Here is an 18,453-nt window from a genome sequence, read left to right on the forward strand (position 1 = left end):
ACAATATATGAATCCTAAAGTGCTTCATAATATGGAAAAAACAGGACATTTGTTGGGCTAAAAAGGGGCAAAAGCTAACATCTATAAAATGAATCCAATTCTGAAAGGAGGTGCAGAGAAACAAGAGAAAGAACAGTTGAAAACTGAAATAAGATGTCTTTTTAAGCTGTCTCACTGAACTTGCTTCCTTAATATCCTTGGGAATGGTATTCCACAGTTTGGGAGCAGAGTTTTTTAAGAAAGAAACCATCTCCCATTTTCTTTTTCCGCTTTTCAACATCTAAAAAATACACAGAGGAGGATCAGACTGATCGTCGACAAACATAAAACCACACGGGATCTACAGTGTAGGCTGGTCCTCAGCCACTTAAAGCTTTATGTACAATCAAAAGTACTTTAAAGTTATGTCCTAATGATATTTGGAGCCAGTGTTCTTCAAAACACACTGTGCTGAGTTAAAATAGCCTATCACCCCACTTCCACTGGAATATCCCTCTCTCTCTTTTAGTTTTGATCAGACGTCTAGCAGCAGAATGTTGAATATCCTGCAGCCTCTTAATAGATTTTTAAGGATGACAGAGAAGCGTGTTACCAAGGCAGTGTCCTTGACACAAAATATCCTCCCTGAGATGTATGTATGAACACAATTCTTCAAAAACATTCAGAAAGAACGACAACTGGCGTTATTGGAGACGGTATTACAGTAAGTCTCAGATAAAATGTCTTTCTTATAAAAGGAACGTGTGGAATGGGAAAGAGCTGCTTTGGACCTTGTGGTCTATGTTAGGTTATCTTTGGACATTTAAAAACAGTGGTTATAAAAAAGTCCACTCTCAAATGATGTGTTTTTAATTTTTAGGGCATTATCTGAGACATTGTTAGAGTCATGATTAAAACATCTAGTGGGAAGACAGAACATGGAGGATTTACTTTCAGTAAGCACAGAGTTCTGAGGTAGGAAAATGTATTCATACATTTCTGCCTTTTGAAGGAGTGAGTACAAAGAGTACAAGATGAAAATACCAGCTCTAAGAGTTGTAACTGTATTGTTAGGAATATTTGCCAATTTCTCCATTTGTGCATTTGAGGCATAACATATTACCATTATGTAATGCTTTACAACATAACAGATGAATTGGATAATCTATTTGCAATCCCATTTAAAAATCCACCGTAAGGTTCAAAAAGATGTGAATAGAAATGCTTGTGTAAGGCCCTGATCTGTCATGGAAAGCTATGACTAAGCATGTTACACCTAGGCAGTTTGAAGGTTGGGTATAAAAAGGAGAACTGAGGAACTTCAGGGGCCCAATAATGAAATAGTCTGGGCACCTGTCCTCATTTCCTTGAGAATTCTTTGCAGGAAGCAGTGGCAGTATTAGGAATATTGAATGATGAATGATGCTCTTATCTCTTCCGGTACACTCCTAAGATAAAAGCTCTCATTGGATAGTATTTTCAGCAATGTGAGGTGAATAAAGGAAGCCCACAAAGAAGAACTGAGAGCACACAGAGGGGCAAGAGGCTGCCTTAAAATAGAGGACAGGAGGATGAGAATAAAAAAAGGAGAAACTCAGTATAGAGGCATGAATGATAGTGGGAGGGAGGGGAGAGAGAGAAAGAGAGGGAGGTGACCTCCATCTCCATCTCCACCTCCACACGACACAACAAGCCTCTCCATCTCAACCGGGGCACCATGGCACATTTCCCGTCACTGGGGGTGGCAGCAGGCCACACATTGCAGTGAATCAATCCGACTGCTGCAACCTCCGCAATCCACACTTTCCTGCAGGCTCGTCATGTACCCAGATGCTATGTGCGAAGCAGGGCTTGTGAGAAATCATGTTCCACATGCCGTGCACACCTCAGTTTAAAGTCGTGACTACGCAGACTACGCAGTTTAGATACAGACAACTTTGGAGGAATTGAATACAACTGGAGGCCTTTTTTCATGCCAACAATATAAATGCAAATTTGAAATTAACAATGTGGCAGATTGGGATTATTTCTACATGAATTGTTACTTACTTGAGTATCTATTTAAAATGTCATTTAACATTAATAAAACTCAAAAACATCATATATCATATGTGTCTTAAAGTCTTGTCCGCAGTGCTCTCCTTTTATAACCCCTCATACAGCTTTTAAAATGTTGCTTTAAAGGATATGTGGGCCATAAATATGTTTTTATAATGGTTAATGAAGGCTTTATGCAGCCACTACAGCTGCAATCCCTCCAAAATGGGACCATATATCCAAGTGAATAGGGAAGAACTCAAGCTCCATAATACCTAAATCACACATGGCACGGCAGTTGTGTTGCCACTTGCAGTCCCTTGGAAAAAAAAAATTGGCTGTTATTAGATTCATCGCATCCCACCAAAACCTGCCTCAAAGCCACACACACCCCTCACCCCCCAGTTCCCATCCTCTTCCTTTCCGCGTTATTCGTTTGCAAATTGATAACAGAACCAGAGACCCCGCAGGGTCCGTAATTCAATATTGGGATCTAACAGTCTCAGATCAGATATGATGGACTGTAATCCTCTCTGCGCTGTCACAGCCACATGCAGTACTATCTCAGTGCCCCTTGAGCTATCAGCAAGTCACTATGTTCCCTGCACATACATGAATGAATGAATGAATGAATGAATGAATGAATGAATAAATGCGTGAATGAATGACCGACTGGGATTGTGTGGATTAGAAGCAGGCCAATACTAAGTACCCATTCCTAAAATGCAAAAAAGCACTGTGGCAGACTTGCGGGTAAGTAGGCATGACAGCGTGTGATTAAAATGAGTGAATTAGTGAGTACTCCCCCAGCACACACACATCACCACCACCACCACCACTAAACCCAGTCTTTAAAATTGTTCTCTCCTCTCCATTTCTTCCAATTTGAAAAGATATAAAGCAGGGGAGTCATGTTCAGAGACAATAATGATCCCACTGTTTACTTTCAATTAGGATTATTTCTTTCCTTGGGCTAAGAACACCTTTATTTCTCAGTGGGAACATTAGTAACCATTACCTCTGTGGGGGGAATGTGAATCTAAAGTTTTTACTGATTTTGTTTCAAGGGACCGCTACTAATTTGAAACGTCAGATACTATTGGTGCCTTTGCCTCTGAAAGACAGCTCGTAGAGTCCAACTACTGTACAGTAAAATCCCATACCATGTTTCTGCCATTAGATTAGAGTATAGGACATCTCAAGCACTTTATAAAAGGGAAGTTTCATCAATTATTCACACTTCCAGCAACACACATTGCACATGTTTCTCTTTCCATACATTAATATTTCAGCCCGCCGCATGCCCGCCCAGTCTCTTCTTTTCTCTGCCACCTCCCGTTGGACATTTTGTCTATATAAATCACAGTTACATTAAGAAGCCCTAAGATGGCTTCAATCAGTACTTACCGTAGGCAAGCTTCTCCTCCATCAATCTATGGGTCCCCTGATCGCTGCCTGAGAGTCAAATGACACTCGGAAACATCAAATTAACATCACAAGATATCTATTACAGTAGCAACAAAGTTTTACTGGTATGCATACAGTGCATGGGATGTAATGGACACCTTATTTATAATAATATTCATAATTTGACACTACAGGGGAATTAACAATAAAAGACCGTAGATATCTTGTTTGATCTGTTTTTTTTTAGTGTTGTGAGATTTTGGGTATGTTTTTTGTATCTTCAAGGTCTTGCTCATGTGGCAGGGAGAGAGAGAAAACCAGCAGCTTTGTTTAGTCAAGTCCCTCAGGAAGCACTTGTTCCCAGTCCTTTTAGCACCCCCAACAAGCCCTGTATGCTTTAGGTTATAAAAGGTTAAGGTTAGGGTTACGGCCATGGTTGTGGTTACAGTCTGCGAATTGACCTGAAGGAGGCAGGATGTGTACACAGCCTGGGAGGAAGTGTTGCCTAAGAGGCTCAACTCGAGGATCAAATGTCCGTTTGCGTGAGGGAGGAAGGCGTGCAACAGAAATCCAAGTCTCCAATCACGGATGTTCCACAGTAGGCTGTGTACTGGACTGTTAAGTCAACATGACACATTTTGGTAGCAGTTTCACCTTTGTGTATCCAAACCATTAGCATACTGCTCACCTGTCAATGCTAGCTTGTTTCTCTCTAGTATGCCCTCAACAGCAATATGCACCATGGTAATGTATGACAAATATTAGACAGAGCAGAGACCACTACAGCACTGGTTTTCTTATGGTACAATGGTTTAGGGCTGTGACTAACGATTCTTTTCATTGTCAATTAATTTTGCCATTATTTTCTCAATTAATTGATTTCTTGTTTTATATGAAAAATGTCCAGTATCATTTCCCATAGCCCAATAACATACTCAGATTGCTTGTTTTCTGACCAAAACATAAAGCTATTCAATTTACTGTTAAATATAACAAATAAAAACATTGCATCCTTACATTTGAGAGGGTGGCACCAGAGAAGAGAGTTTTCTCAAAAAACTTTCTTTGAAAAATTACAAACGATTGATTATGAAAACCGATTAATTTCCTGATGAGCTGAGTGTCGAGTCACGTGGTTGATTACCTAAAGTTGGCACAATATTCCACACACACACACACAGACACACACGTGCCTATGGTGGCATAAAATGTATACTGTATAATATCATATAATACACTGATAACCTCAACTGATTTACACAGACCTTCTGATTCAGTTCTGTATAGGATACATCATGCATGCAATATGGATAATAGCTTCAGGGCAATCTGCATAAAAATGAGAGAAATAACAAGAGAACGGGTAAAATGGTGGCTTGAGATATGTAAAATTTCTGGCCAAGGCTCATTCACTCAACTGTGATGAGAATATGCCTTTACCTTGCAGCATGATCCTTACTTCTGGAGCACACTCTCATGGTTTTTGACAGTCTTTGTCCCAAATAAATTCTTTTTTTTTGTATCCAACACACCCTATTTCTGTCCCTCTGCTTTATCTCCTTCTCTCTCTCTCAGCCTTACTAGGGGCTCTCCCCCTCCCTCTTCCTTATTGATTCTGTGAGGTTCAGTGGGTAGAGCGCGACACTAGCAATGGAAAGGGCATGGGATCAATTCCCACAAAATTTCAAGCATTCGCTGGGCTGTCACTCTGGGATAATTTGTCTGCAGGCTTACCCCACTGAATACACTGATGTATTCTGCTTTGTAATTGGTGCCCATCAGTGTCAAGTGTCTCTGCTAGCTAGATGTTCAGGGCAGACACTGCAGAATGCTGCACAGTTTCATTCATTTGCATGTACAAAATATATGCGCACATCTTTTACTGTCTAATGAATCTCAACTATGCCAACATTATGAGGATAGTTCATGCTTTTCTTTAGAGAAGAACAAACAAGCTTTGTTTTGAATATGTACGTTTTTAGCACAGTAGAAACTGTAACATGCATGTCTAAAGGCAAAATGTTGCTAATGCAACCTCCAGCAATGCTAATATGAATAATTTATATTTCTGGTATTGTAACATTCTTGCAAGCACCCTATGGATAATGAAATAACTCCCCATTCTTTTTAAATATTTAAGCTTCTTTTAAACTGAGGCCACCACAGACACACAATTTCACCACTGTATTGTCATTTCAAATAGGTATAGATATATGTTCACACATATACATATATTTTGGGCTTTTTATTGCCTTTAATTGATAGTGACAGTTGAAGTGTAACCGAAAAGGGGGAGAGAGAGAGAGAGAGGGGATGATATGCGGCAAAGGGCCACAGACTTGAACCCCTGGGCTGCTGCAGCAAAGCCTCGGTGTGTGGGGCACCAGCTCCACCAGGTGAGCTACCAGGGCGCCCCACAAACAGGTATTTCCTAAGAGAAAAATTGCATTCATTGGGACTGACAGCCCAAAGCACTGCTACTACCCAAAGGAAAAAAAATTCTTTGAAAGTATTATTCAGTATGTTAACATCAAATTGCACTATTGAGCTACTCTCTTTCTGTAATTGTAGATCGAAGTTACATGAAGTGTAGAAAAAAGTTCAGGTTAAAATGTTCCTAAGTAACTAAGAGAAAATCACAGAAGCTGAAGCTTGAGAGCTTGCTTTCCAACTACGAAGATATTTGTAAATCGGTGCAGCTGCACACACACACTGTGCAGAAGCAGCCCTGCTAGGGCCAGCCTCAACGAACAAGCAGAGCGTGTCTCAGGAGAGACAGAGAGGCCTCAGAGGCAGCCTGGCAAATCTGAGTCTGACCTCCCAGGAGGGAAAGAGAGAGGCAAACTGGATTTATATCTTTGTTTTTAATCCCCCTTACACGCTCCACTGGTCCTACAGTAGTACTTTGTGCAGGCTTCATGTATAGTCAGGAAAAAAAACAAAAAAACAAACAAAAAAAAATACCAGGGCTTGCGTGTCAGGAAAAACATCCATTTCTATTCTTTTTTTTTCTGTGACATCAGAGGAAACTGTCGTCTGTGTCGTGCTCCTGTGTTTTCTTATCTGAAAAAAAAAAGCTGTGGAACAATATATGACTGGCTTTTGACTTCATAACTGTATGATGCTAGCCTCCTGTTCAGACTGAAATGTCATTTTGTTCCTGTCCCAGCATTCAGTTTGACATTGGCCTCTTGTTAAGCTGTTTTCTGTTATGGGGGAGTTGTTTTGCCCACACCAGTCACTGTAACCGAAGTAACCATCTGCTTTACGTCACTTTAAGGTGACACAGAATCTGCATTAGTGACTGACAGAAGTCAGCTTTAACACACTGATCGTATGCCAAATGATATTATAGATAAAGAAGTAATAACAAAGTCAAGAATTCAGGAATTTTTTGGCACAAGTGGTTCCACGATATCCATTTTCTAAAGTGCTAAAGGAGCCAGCTGATAAATTAAACCCATGGGAAGAACAGCAACAATACTTTTCATCTTTTTTTTAAAAAATGCCTTCAGTGCACAGCTGTTCTGATTTAATGGCCGTTGTTTCAGTCAGTTGATTTACAGAAGCCCTGATAGCTGCGTCTGGCTCTCACACGTTCCTAAAATGAGTCCCACCTATAAAAGGCGCTGACTGACTCGGTTGTTTCCCCAACTGGGGAAACAGCCATTGATTCAATTGAAGAGCAACACCAGACCTTTTGAATCGCTTGACAAAAATTTCAATGTGGCTGGCGGTTCACAAGTCTGGAATTAGGCTAGCGGGATGTGCACAGAATTACAACCACACTAAACTAAGGAAGATTTCTCACAACCAAGAAGAGACTGGAATGGGCCCTGAGCCAACACAGCATCCCATGGTTTCCCAACAGGCATTCATTGTGCACTGCTCCATTCGCCTGTTATTCCCCTACTTCTGAGCCAATGGGGCTTGTATGTAGAGAGTGGAGTCGGATACATAATAGCCTCAGATACAAAAAACCAGATGATAGATTCATGAATATGGCACACACACGCTACATGCTTCTCTTTGTGTTCAGAAGTGTGCCAATTTTTGCTGCCTCTGCCCATATGCTCATGAGTGTGAGCCGAGGAGCTAACGTATAAAGTAAGATAGAAAACACAAAAGCAAGGCAAAAATAGAAGAGAGAGTACAATGACACAGAGAGTGGACACAATAACCATGGGGAAAGAGGGAGTGCGAGGGAGAAAGAGGAGGAAAAAAGACAAAGGGAGTAGGTAAAATATGCCATTATCCCCAACGGACAGAGCTCGTCTTTCACAGAGACACAGAGATTCATTTAGATCTCCACCAAACAGCAGGAGCAATAGCAATGAGTAGAGTAGAGAATAAAATCATGTTACTGCCTCTTATATCCAGTCCAGATTATCTGAAACCCGAGACCGTACAGTATAACTGCATTAGCACACAACTTAAGATAAAATATGAGATCACTTAACTGTGGGTAAAGACAAATGCACCTGAAGCCATGTTTTACAGAGCATTTCATCATCAGCAAGACATTTTATGTGTATGATTACACTTTAAATACGCTGCATTGCACAACTCTACATACTATCAGTGTAAGCATGATACAGCCAAGCTTTAGAAGTTCGTAACTCCACAGTTAGCTTCATAAAAGGCTGCTTTTTGCCCTTAAGGATACTGTTTTAGAGTTGCAATTAATTTAGCACATAAATGCTGTACACAAGGGTTATGTGAATAAAAGTAATAGTAAAGCCAAATGCTTCAATATTTTCACCCAAAACAACAGTGTCAATACTAGATATAGGATAGAATAACATCTAAGCAAATTCAATTCTAGCATTATTGACTTCTGTTAACATGTCAAAACCTATACTTCTGTGCTATTAAATATCTGTCTTCCAATGTCACATGTTCAAGTTCAAATAAAACACGCATTCTGCCACAGATGTCTCAGCCTAACAGTCATCAGTGACAGCAAATTATTCATGCACACATCCTGGGCCATGAGAATAGACTGTAATATGAGTAAGACCCTCAGCAATTTTACAACAGAAACTTTAAATAATCATATTAGTGAAATGTAAACTTTAAAAGGCACATCCCGTCAGATCACTGTCATTAAATAGATGTTTAAAATATAATTATATGATACCATAATACACGCAGTATATTGTGCTAAGTGAGTTACTTCCCACTTGACATTCTCTACAAAACCCCTTTCTGAATTATAAAGAAGATACTGATAGTCTTTTTCAGAAAGTAGAAGATAGGTGCAAACCCACAACATCTGATTCTACAAAGACAATTATTTTATTTAAGGTTTTTGTCACTGACATTGACATCATCATTACCAATGGTTACCAAAGTGTTTTAATCATGCTTGCTGCCATGGTATTGTTCTAGGCCAAAACGATAGGGGCTGAGAGTATACAGGTTTCACTAGTTTTTCAACTGTATGTTCTAGGTTCAAATGAGACACAGAGTTAACAAAAAAGTGGGGCGCTGTGGGACCAAGTCTGAGTCCTTGCTGCAGTGGCCATGGGTTTGAGCCTAACCTGTGGCCCTTGCTGTGTGTCATCCCCTTTCTCTTTCCTTTCCTATCTATCTTGGCTGTCCTGTCAAATAAACGCCCCCAAAATATATATAAAGATTTTTAAAAAAGGAGTTCACTAAAACATTAGCAAAAATCTATCCCCACCAATTGGAAACTCAGTGAGCATAGCAGAGGTGTTTTTTTGTGTCTGTAAAGTGCCACCTGTTACCCAAGAGATATTTACTAAAAACAGGGATAAAATTCCACAACTGGGCCAAAATGTCACCCAACTCTGTATGATGTCAATATGTAGGCAGTAAAGCCTTAACAACATCAGCCTCTACTCAAAATTACTTGTGAAAGCTTTTATTAATTGAGGGCAGCTTTACTAAGTATGCTTTAGCTTTTGAAGGCAGTGCCCTTTTATAGCATACAGTACAAACAGATGTGTCCTGATGTTCACACAAGGGGGCTGCCCGGTTTGGCAGCTTTCAGCTGTTTGGCAGCTCTTTGTCGAGTGATGTAATTGACTATGGAGCAGTGGATTATGCTGCAGGAAGAGTCTGATGGCCGTCCGTGGGCATTTCTATATTTTTGTCACCATTGGAATCCATTGATGCTGGGTGAATTCAAGCTGACCACAGCCAATGTTCTCCTTCAAATGGTAAAAGTTATTTTCTGCAAAGCTGCAAACAGTACAAATGGTTTAATATCCAATGTCCAACCTGCTATGCTGAAAATATTTTGCCCCGAGGTAAAGAAGAAGAAAATTGTGTCACTTGATCACTGTTTGCCTGTGGAATCGATGCCATTGACGCGTCCAACTGATAAACGAGATGATACTATGTAGTCAACCGGAACTGCTGTCCAAACATATGACCCATACCAGAAATATGGAGAAGTAAAGGTTTCAGCTTTCATATTAATGGGTTGTCTTTGCCCTCTAGAGCACTTTGTTGAAGATGGAAAAAGCAGGAAAATTACTATTTCATAATTTACTCCCATGGTAAAACCGTTTAGCTCACATTTCTATCATGACATGTTGATCATAGTCCTTGTTTCTCCCTGGATCCTTTGCATTGCTACAAACAATTGGAAGCTAAGACGAATATACAACTAAATATAGATGATGATGAGCGAAAAGGGAGTTTTAAAGCAAAGCTGCCAATAAAATCCCATGTTGCAACAGAATTTGTTAGAAAATAGAGCGCCTAGAGTTTGAGGGAAAAAAAAAAAACTACATAGTCAGTACTCATGATTACACTTGCATCCTGCCCCACCCACGTCTGAAAGAAATACCTTGTGATGTTAAAAACATGTCCCTTGTGGAGTGAATAATAAGGAAGCATTCCTTCTTTACACAATGCTAAATATGCAAAATTCACAGCTCCCCTGCTTTATACCCTCTGTCTCCCTCAAGCCTTTCCCTCACTTAGCCCACTCCATCTGCCATCTCTCTCTACTCACAGCTCCCATTCTCCATTCCCCTGCTTTGTTGTGCTTCCTGCAGTCTTTCCCTTCCTTTGCCACCCTCTTCGGTTTCATGTTGTTTTCAAAAGTATTTTTCCTCTTTTTCTGCATTTCCTATCTCATCTATATCCACTTGTCCTTTGCAACCTTATTTTCATCCCTATATCCCTCCATTTTCCCTCTCTGAGCCTCTTTCTCTTTCCCTTCCCCTCAGTATCTCCCTGCAGTGTGAAAGCAGTACCTGCGACACTGTGCTCCCAGTATCCTCTCATCTAAATGAGATGTGTGGCCTTGCTATATCTGATTCCTCTAGACAGGAGGTGAGAGCTAACCTTTCTCCCACTTCGACACCTCACCAGCTCCTGTTATTTGTTTTCATAACACAAATATGCTGTCCTTAGTCACAGCACACATCACAAAGCTGTAACATCCCAACTCTAGCAGACAATATAAAATAAATTCTACTACATGGAGCCTTGCCTTTAATGGTACTTAAACCAGTGTGTGGAAAAAAACTCCTCCGGAGGTAAGATTCATATCGGATTAATGCACAAGTGAAAGATAAAGACGAGAGGGGTGAAAATACTGAGAATATCCCCTGATATCTGTCTGTGCTAATGAATACGATTAATGTTAAGCTGCTAGAGTATCCACTTTCCATGTGGATATAAAAGGAAATAATTTATATTCTCAGGCCATGAGTCATATCAAAGCATATCAGACAAAAGAGTTTTTTTTGTTTTTTACCCATGGATACAGTTATATATGATAACTGGCAGCTATAGTGACATACCATTATTACTGCTGTAAAGGCCGATAAAAAAGCTCTTGTGAAACACTCACCTCAAGATCCACAGATAACCTCACACAACTGCAATTCTCACACAAGTCTATAAACCCCAAAAGTGAACTTACGTGTTCGGAAACGGTGGTGTGGGCGTGTGGCTGGGCCCTTTCCTGGGCGCCCATGATTCCAGCGTGACGTGGGCTTGACAGGGACTGCCGGTTGGGAAGTGGTCGGCTGCACCTTGGAGGTGGTCTTCACAGTAGCCGTAGTTGTGGTGGGTGCTGTGGTGGTAATGGTAGCAGAAGTCTGTCCTGGCTTTGAGTTGGCAGCTCCATTACGTCCATTACTAGCACTGCTTCCTTTTCTGACGGTGCTGCGAGGGGTGACTTCCTTACCATTGGGTGGTGGGGTGAGTCGGGTGGCGCGAGTGGTGGAGGTGGTAACCACAGTCCCACTAATGCGAGTGCCTACGCGGTTGTGAAGATGTGGGGCGCGGTTGCCATCTCCATTGGCAGTGCTGCCATTGGCTGAGTGGTTTGCTGGTGGCCCTGATCGAGTTCTTGGCGCTGGGGCGGTACCATCCGCGGCTAGCGGTGTGGTAGTCGACACCATTGCTGTGGTAGAGGCAGCTGAAGTAGTGGTTGCAGTGGAAATGTCAGGGCCCTTGGGCATGGCACTGGGTTTGGAGAGAAATATAGGGTCCTGTCCAATGCTACCTTTGGGATCCACCAGATCTGTGGGCACATAGTCTTGGACAGATCCCACCACAATCCATTTCAGCAGCATGAGACTGAGTCCCAATCCCACAAAACCCATCACCAGGGGCACGGCACACAGCCAGGTCTGCTGGCGAGGCCAAACAGCACAGGGGCCACAGCGGAGGGGGCCCGGGGCTCGGGGGGATGCCTGTTCAGCCCCTGGCTCCTCCAGCGTCATGGCTGCTAGAGTGCTTGCACCTGAGCGCTCACTCATCCTGCCGCAGCTTTTTCCGTCTCTTGAGGTGTTCAGGAGGTCAAACAGGTGGCCAAATGATGCAAGGGCATATACGAGGAAGGGGATGTGGTGCAGAAGAAATGCTGGGCATCTTAAGTAAGTACCGACACAATGCCTAGCCTAAACATCTACATGCACAAACATAAAACGTAAACTAATGCACAGGCACAAGCAGACTCAATCACTCACTGTCACACACTACTAATTAAAATCTGGCACAGCACTCAAATGCATACACAAGCAATATAACCTACACTCCCTCTGGCGGACAACAAACCAAACACACACTCTCTCTCACACACACACACACACACACCAATATGCACAAGAATATACACACTTCCACACAAGCACACAGGTTATGGACAGGTGAGAGCGCAAAGCGAGGGGGCAACCTCACTGTAGTTCAGCGCTAACGAAGCGATGATAAATCCCAGGATGCTTCACTCCCTTGTTAAGAAAAGGCGACGTAAAAAAAAAAAAAAAAAAAAAAAAGAACGGAGAGGGATATCGATCCGCTTCAGACTGGAGCTGTAAATCCATGTGCGTGTGTGCGTGCGTAGATCAACAACCCAGGCTACGGCAGCACCCTTCTCCACTCTCAATTGGTTGATTATCGGCCGCATAAGGTCCTTAAAATATGAACCACCGATTTTTCCTTTATTCCTTTATTCTCTTAGGTTTCATTTGAGTTCATTTGACTTTATATACATACATTAGAGTGCTTCCCTTTTTCTCTTGCAGGTGTCTTGTCGGCTACTTCAAGTTTTCCCTCTAATATTCCCCTCAGTTCTCCATGCCCGGCCACCCTTTTTTTTCTTTTTTTTTTCTGGTCGCTCCAGCTGCCGGTAATCCAGTACAGGGAGAGAGCCGGTGAAAGCCACCTAAACTGAAACGAGGCAGGGCAGGAAGGGGGATCTGGTGTGATCTGCAAGTGAGATGGGGTGGTGTAGGTAGTGGTGGTGTCCGGGGTTAGCGGGGGTAAATCCAAACTGATCTAGTCCAATCCCTTACGCCGACCACCCCACTCTGATTTTCCCGGAGTGACAGCCGTGTGTCTCCAGAGCTGTCTGTCCGCAGTCCGCCACTGTGAGGATAGATCCGGTGTTGTTTGGCGAGGGAGGGGGTGTGGGGGGGGGGGAAGAAGAAGAAGAAGAAGAAGAAGAAAAAAAAGAAGCCTCTACGATTCGTTTACCTTCGCTGCATTCCCACAGTGGTGCAAGCAGCAGAAAAGGGAGATGGAGAGAAAGAGAGAGGATGGAGGGAGGGAGGGGGCTGCTGCTCTGAAAAAAATGATGCGGCGGCTGTTCTTGGAGGCTGCAGACTAGGGAGAGACAGAGCGAAGGGATGGAGAGATGTGGGGTTGGTGAGGGGGGGGTGGGGGTGGGAGAGAGGCTTGCTCAATCCGCGGTGAGTGATGTGGGTTTCACGGCTCCTAACCCATCCGGCGCTCTCCTCCGGTTCACCGCCGTCCTCAGTACTCCAAAGTGACGACTACTGACTGCCCCGTCTCTCCCTTCAGACTCCACGGGTGTAGGTGTGCGCTGACTCCCTTATCAAGCAAAGGAAAGAAAGAAAGGAGCGGATTCTGGTGGGTAGAAATAGGTAGGTTGTGGGAAAACAAGAGAGACAGAGAGAGAGAGAGAGAGAGAGAGAGAGAGAGACAGCATAGATGCGTGTTGGCTAAGCTCTGCAGCAGATGCAGATAGGAGGCAGAGGGAGGAGGCGGCAGCAACAGCAGCACACACACATAGACACACACACACACGGCGTGGAGAGGAGAGGCGATGCCATAGACACACCCGAGGGAGCGGTGAGATGGAGGGAGGGAGGGAGGGAGAGGATGAGAGGAGGAGGGAGGGAGGCGCCACCCCGATGTCTTCCACCAGCGGCACACAAGAGCAAACAAACCAAACACCTGGCTCATAATTTATGGGCGAGTTAGAGCACTACTTCAACTTGATACCTCCATGGGCAGTAGATGAATCCTTTATTTTACAGTTCACAGGGGACAGTGGGGCTTTAGGCGCGCAGCCAACCGGGTTTATGGGCAGTACGACTTACCGACATAAGAATATGAGTAAAGAACACACTCAAGGTGCAGGATAATCAGGCCAGATTTGGCTATTTGGTTCGTATTTATAAAAAACCCTGCAACAAAGCAACCTTGCATGGAAAGGGCCTTCAAGGGAAAGATTATAGGTGCAATGTGATCAACAGCATTGACAGATTTGTGCATGTGCACATGTGAAAACACATGAATCACAATATGGGGTAAATTCAGGTTAAAGCCATTATGAGTTTAGTTTTAATTAGTTTACCCTTTTACATGCATTGCTCATCACAAATGAGATCGGAAATGTGCAAAAGGAGATAAAATTCAATATCACTATGAGTGCCTAATCTTTGCTATATTTATGCAACACTGATACAATTTTGAGCAAGTAGCAAAACATTTAATAATCGTAACTTGTAACATCAATTTCCTTCTAGCAGTCACTTTTTTCACACCAGTGCTGTTACATTGTTAGTAAGTGTGTTTTACTCAATTAATTCCTGTTGTTGTAATTCCCTTAATTAGGAAAGTAGATATTTTAAACAAGTTGCGGTTTCTAAAGGGCTAATCAGACATTTAGATGTCTTTAGATCTGACAAGTGTCTCTAATTTTCTCAAAGTGGCACTGAATGCTGCTCTTTTGTTGCGTGTAGAAGACCCAGAAATACAGAAATACTACTATTGGGTTCTCATTTGTGGTTGTTTCAGGATAAGTAGGATTGTGGCAGTGTTTGAAGGGGAACTTCGGCAGATTTTTACCCTAGTCTTGATCACTAGAGGTCACCGAGTACTGTCGATAGGAAAAAGAACGACCAGAATTGGTTCTAGCAAACTGGAGATCCTGCAGCTAATGGCCAGAGCTCCCAGTTAGTTATAATACACTTTTTGGGGGCATATCCTAAAGAGTGCCTTTTGCTCCTCTTAACAGACACAAAATGCAATTAAAATGTCTGTACAACATGATCAGGGCTCTTACGTGACAACAACATGCCTTTTCAACTCATACGTTGTGCAGAAACCGTACAAAACAGTACTGTCGCCTACCTGTTTTTCCACCGCTCGCTTCACCGAAAGCCCAGAATAATCGATCACGGAGATAATGCCTTCGCGACCAAAAAAAGTTTATTTCCCCCTCAAAAATGTCCGTGTCTTCACACACTACTCTCCGATTTGCACACTTCCTGCAACAATCTCTTCTTCTGCATTTCCCTGCAACAAGTGAAATCCCACCGGACTTCAGCGCGGGACTGCTCTGGTGCTGAAGTCCCGTGGGATTTCTTGTTGCAGGTAAACGCAGAAGAAGAAATGAGTGGAGATCGGAGGTGTTCACAGGGGAAGAAGCTTGGAGTAAGAATAACGTGTTTTGATCTACTGTGGAGAAGGAATGGTTCGCATTTGTGCCTTTCCAAATGGTGGCAACATAATGAGAAGGTACAAGTGCCTACACTTTCATCGTCTACCTTTCCATGACCATGAGATACTGCAGTTGTGGCTAGTTTTCTTCAGCTGTGTTCTTCAGCTGAGATAATGCAACTTCGCGACGAAAAAAAAGTTTATTTCCCCTCAAAAATGTGTTGCCGCACATCCCTTCTCAAGCCGTGTCTGCCAAAACGTAGCTAAATGAAGTTATGAATATAACATTACCTCCACAGTGGTTGCAGCAGTCTTTCCTCGGAATGGCATTTTCTCAGCCGGCTGTGTTGTGTCTCTGTATTATCCCCCAAAATGTTCACGCAAATGTGGTGATCATTTTTGCATTGTACTGTTGGGGTTTGCACATCCAGCTGAAGAACAACTAGCCACAACTGCAGTATCTCATGGTCATGGAAAGGTAGACGATGAAAGTGTAGGCACTTGTACCTTCTCATTATGTTGCCACCATTTGGAAAGGCACAAACGCGAACATTTTTTCCACAGTAGATCAACAACACACGTTATTCTTACTCCAGCTTCTTCCCTGTGAACACCTCCGATCCCACTCATTTGTTACCTGCAAAAGAAATCCCACGGGACTTCAGCGCCAGAGCAGTCCCGCGCTGAAGTCCGGTGGGATTTCACTTGTTGCAGGGAAACGCAGAAGAAGAGATTGTTGCAGGAATTGTGCAAATCGGAGAGTAGTGTGTGAAGACACGGACATTTTTGAGGGGAAATCAACTTTTTTTCGTCACGAATTTATTATCTCCGCGATCGATTACTCTGGGCTTTCGGTGAAGCGAGCGGTGGAAAAACAGGTAGACGACAGTACTGTTTTGTACGGTTTCTGCACAACGTATGAGTTGAAAAGGCATGTTGTTGTCACGTAAGGGCCCTGATCATGTTGCACAGACATTTTAATTGCATTTTGTGTCTGTTAAGAGGAGCAAAAGGCACTCTTCAGGATATGCCCCCAAAAAGTGTATTATAACTAACTGGGAGCTCTGGCCATTAGCTGCAGGATCTCCAGTTTGCTAGAACCAATTCTGGTCGTTCTTTTTCATATCGACAGTACTCTGTGACCTCTAGTGATCAAGACTAGGGTAAAAATCTGCCGAAGTTCCCTTTTAAGGCTACCATCTGCTTCTTTAGAACATGATTGATTCTTTTAAACAATGAAACTAGAGTAATCGACAAGTTCAAGAAAACCATTTTGAATCGAAAATGTTGGTGGATATATATATACTGTAATAATAACCCTTGAAAATTGGTGGTGTATTATGTGTGTGTGCCTTTGTGTGAGGATGAAAGAAAGTAGGGGAGAGTGAGAAAGAAAGAGGGAGGTGAGATAGAGGAGAAAAAAACAGGTAAGATAGAGTCAAATGAGGAAAAGGTCTGCTGATTTGTTTCACATGAATTATATAAGCATCTGCAAATCACAGTTCAAGATCTAAAACCTCCCAGTTACTATTATCGAAATCATTCATTGCTGCCTAAACTGCTTATGGCTCATGGCAAAAAATTAGATCCATTTCAAACTCTTCACATTCCCAGAATGACTCTAAAATTATGCCATTTTGAATGCATTGTTTTCACAGTAACAATTTGCATCACCCTAAGGTTGGTTCCTCAATTGATTTTCATAAATAAAAGAAAATGAATGACACAATTGCTGCACTGTGACATCTCCATGCTTATTCATATTTCTGTATATCTCACATCTTTCATTAGCGGTTTGCTAATGTGTATGATGAGTCTGACTGCACTGTTTACTGTTTCAGGAGTAGAGGTAATGTCCCGCTCTGAAAACGCCTTTGAACTTGACAGGCTGTCGACAATAGTTCCCTCCCAGGAATTCACTGTGCTCTTTTTACCTCTTACAAGAATTCACAAGGAAAAAAAAATCTGACGACTTTCAGCAGAGGAATTTATTCAAATTAGTGAAATATTGGTTTCAATTGTGTAACATTTTGTTTTTTGAATAATTAGTTAAGATTGAAAGTTTCTATGAGATTTGCTCTGGAATATAAACACTTCCCAAATAAAGAGCTGAAAAGAAAATGTTCACATTGAGTAAGGTGAGTATATATATATTTATAGTATATAACAGTTTTTGGTATATGTTTCTCATCAAGTCAGCACAAAATATATACCCTAACTATTAACCATCATCATCATTAAATGTACAAATATAACCAGGCATTGATTTCCTGAAGTACACATTAAATAGGGACTTTATTAGGGTTTTGGTTGAGGTGATGCAGGCACCAAGTTATTAATGATATACCCTATAATGTCATATTCACCTAATAAGTTTGTGTGATTCCATTTGCCATAATACTATGGTCTATGACTGGGTCAGATGCCCATAATGTCCTGTATTCCTGAGCAGGGAGTGGGAAAGTCACTTCTGCTTTCATGAGGGAGCCGTTAAGGTCACTGCCCTCAATGAATGTCCATTGGCATCAGTTAACATCTTGCTGCTATCTTACTTATCCTGGTCCAGGAGGGTTGTCACCAGGAGGAGATATCATTTGATCTGGTCCATCCCCCTGGGTGTCTCCTGGTCCAGGGACATTTATGGCTTTAAGGACTATAGCTGCATTGTGCCAGTTATCCTGTCTAAAATATGTCCAGGAGGCCTCCTATGGTTTGCTTTCCACTTCCAGCTAGACCAGTGTTCCTCCAGAGGATGAGGTCTTCTGGGTGACTTCTTGCCCTCAGCATCCTCCTTGTGACTCTATTATCATGCTATCTCTATCCTAAATAAAGCTGCAAGATATCAGAAGA

General features: G+C 42.3%; 2 protein-coding genes across 2 annotated transcripts in view; one reads left to right on the plus strand and one right to left on the minus strand.

Annotated features, from left to right (window-relative positions):
• nrg3b (neuregulin 3b) overlaps positions 1-13,911 on the minus strand; it is a 184,637-nt gene extending 170,726 nt beyond the window's left edge. The window contains exon 1 of the mRNA XM_051418151.1: positions 11,330-13,911. Coding sequence (XP_051274111.1) covers positions 11,330-12,173 — 844 coding nt within the window. The 5' untranslated portion in view covers positions 12,174-13,911. The remainder of the gene's footprint in view (positions 1-11,329) is intronic.
• Positions 1-18,453, plus strand: part of gfra1b (gdnf family receptor alpha 1b) — a 265,359-nt gene that overhangs the window by 152,793 nt on the left and 94,113 nt on the right. The window lies entirely within an intron of this gene.

This window comes from Dicentrarchus labrax, unplaced genomic scaffold (genome assembly GCF_905237075.1).
Source record: "Dicentrarchus labrax unplaced genomic scaffold, dlabrax2021, whole genome shotgun sequence".
NCBI lineage: Eukaryota > Metazoa > Chordata > Actinopteri > Moronidae > Dicentrarchus > Dicentrarchus labrax.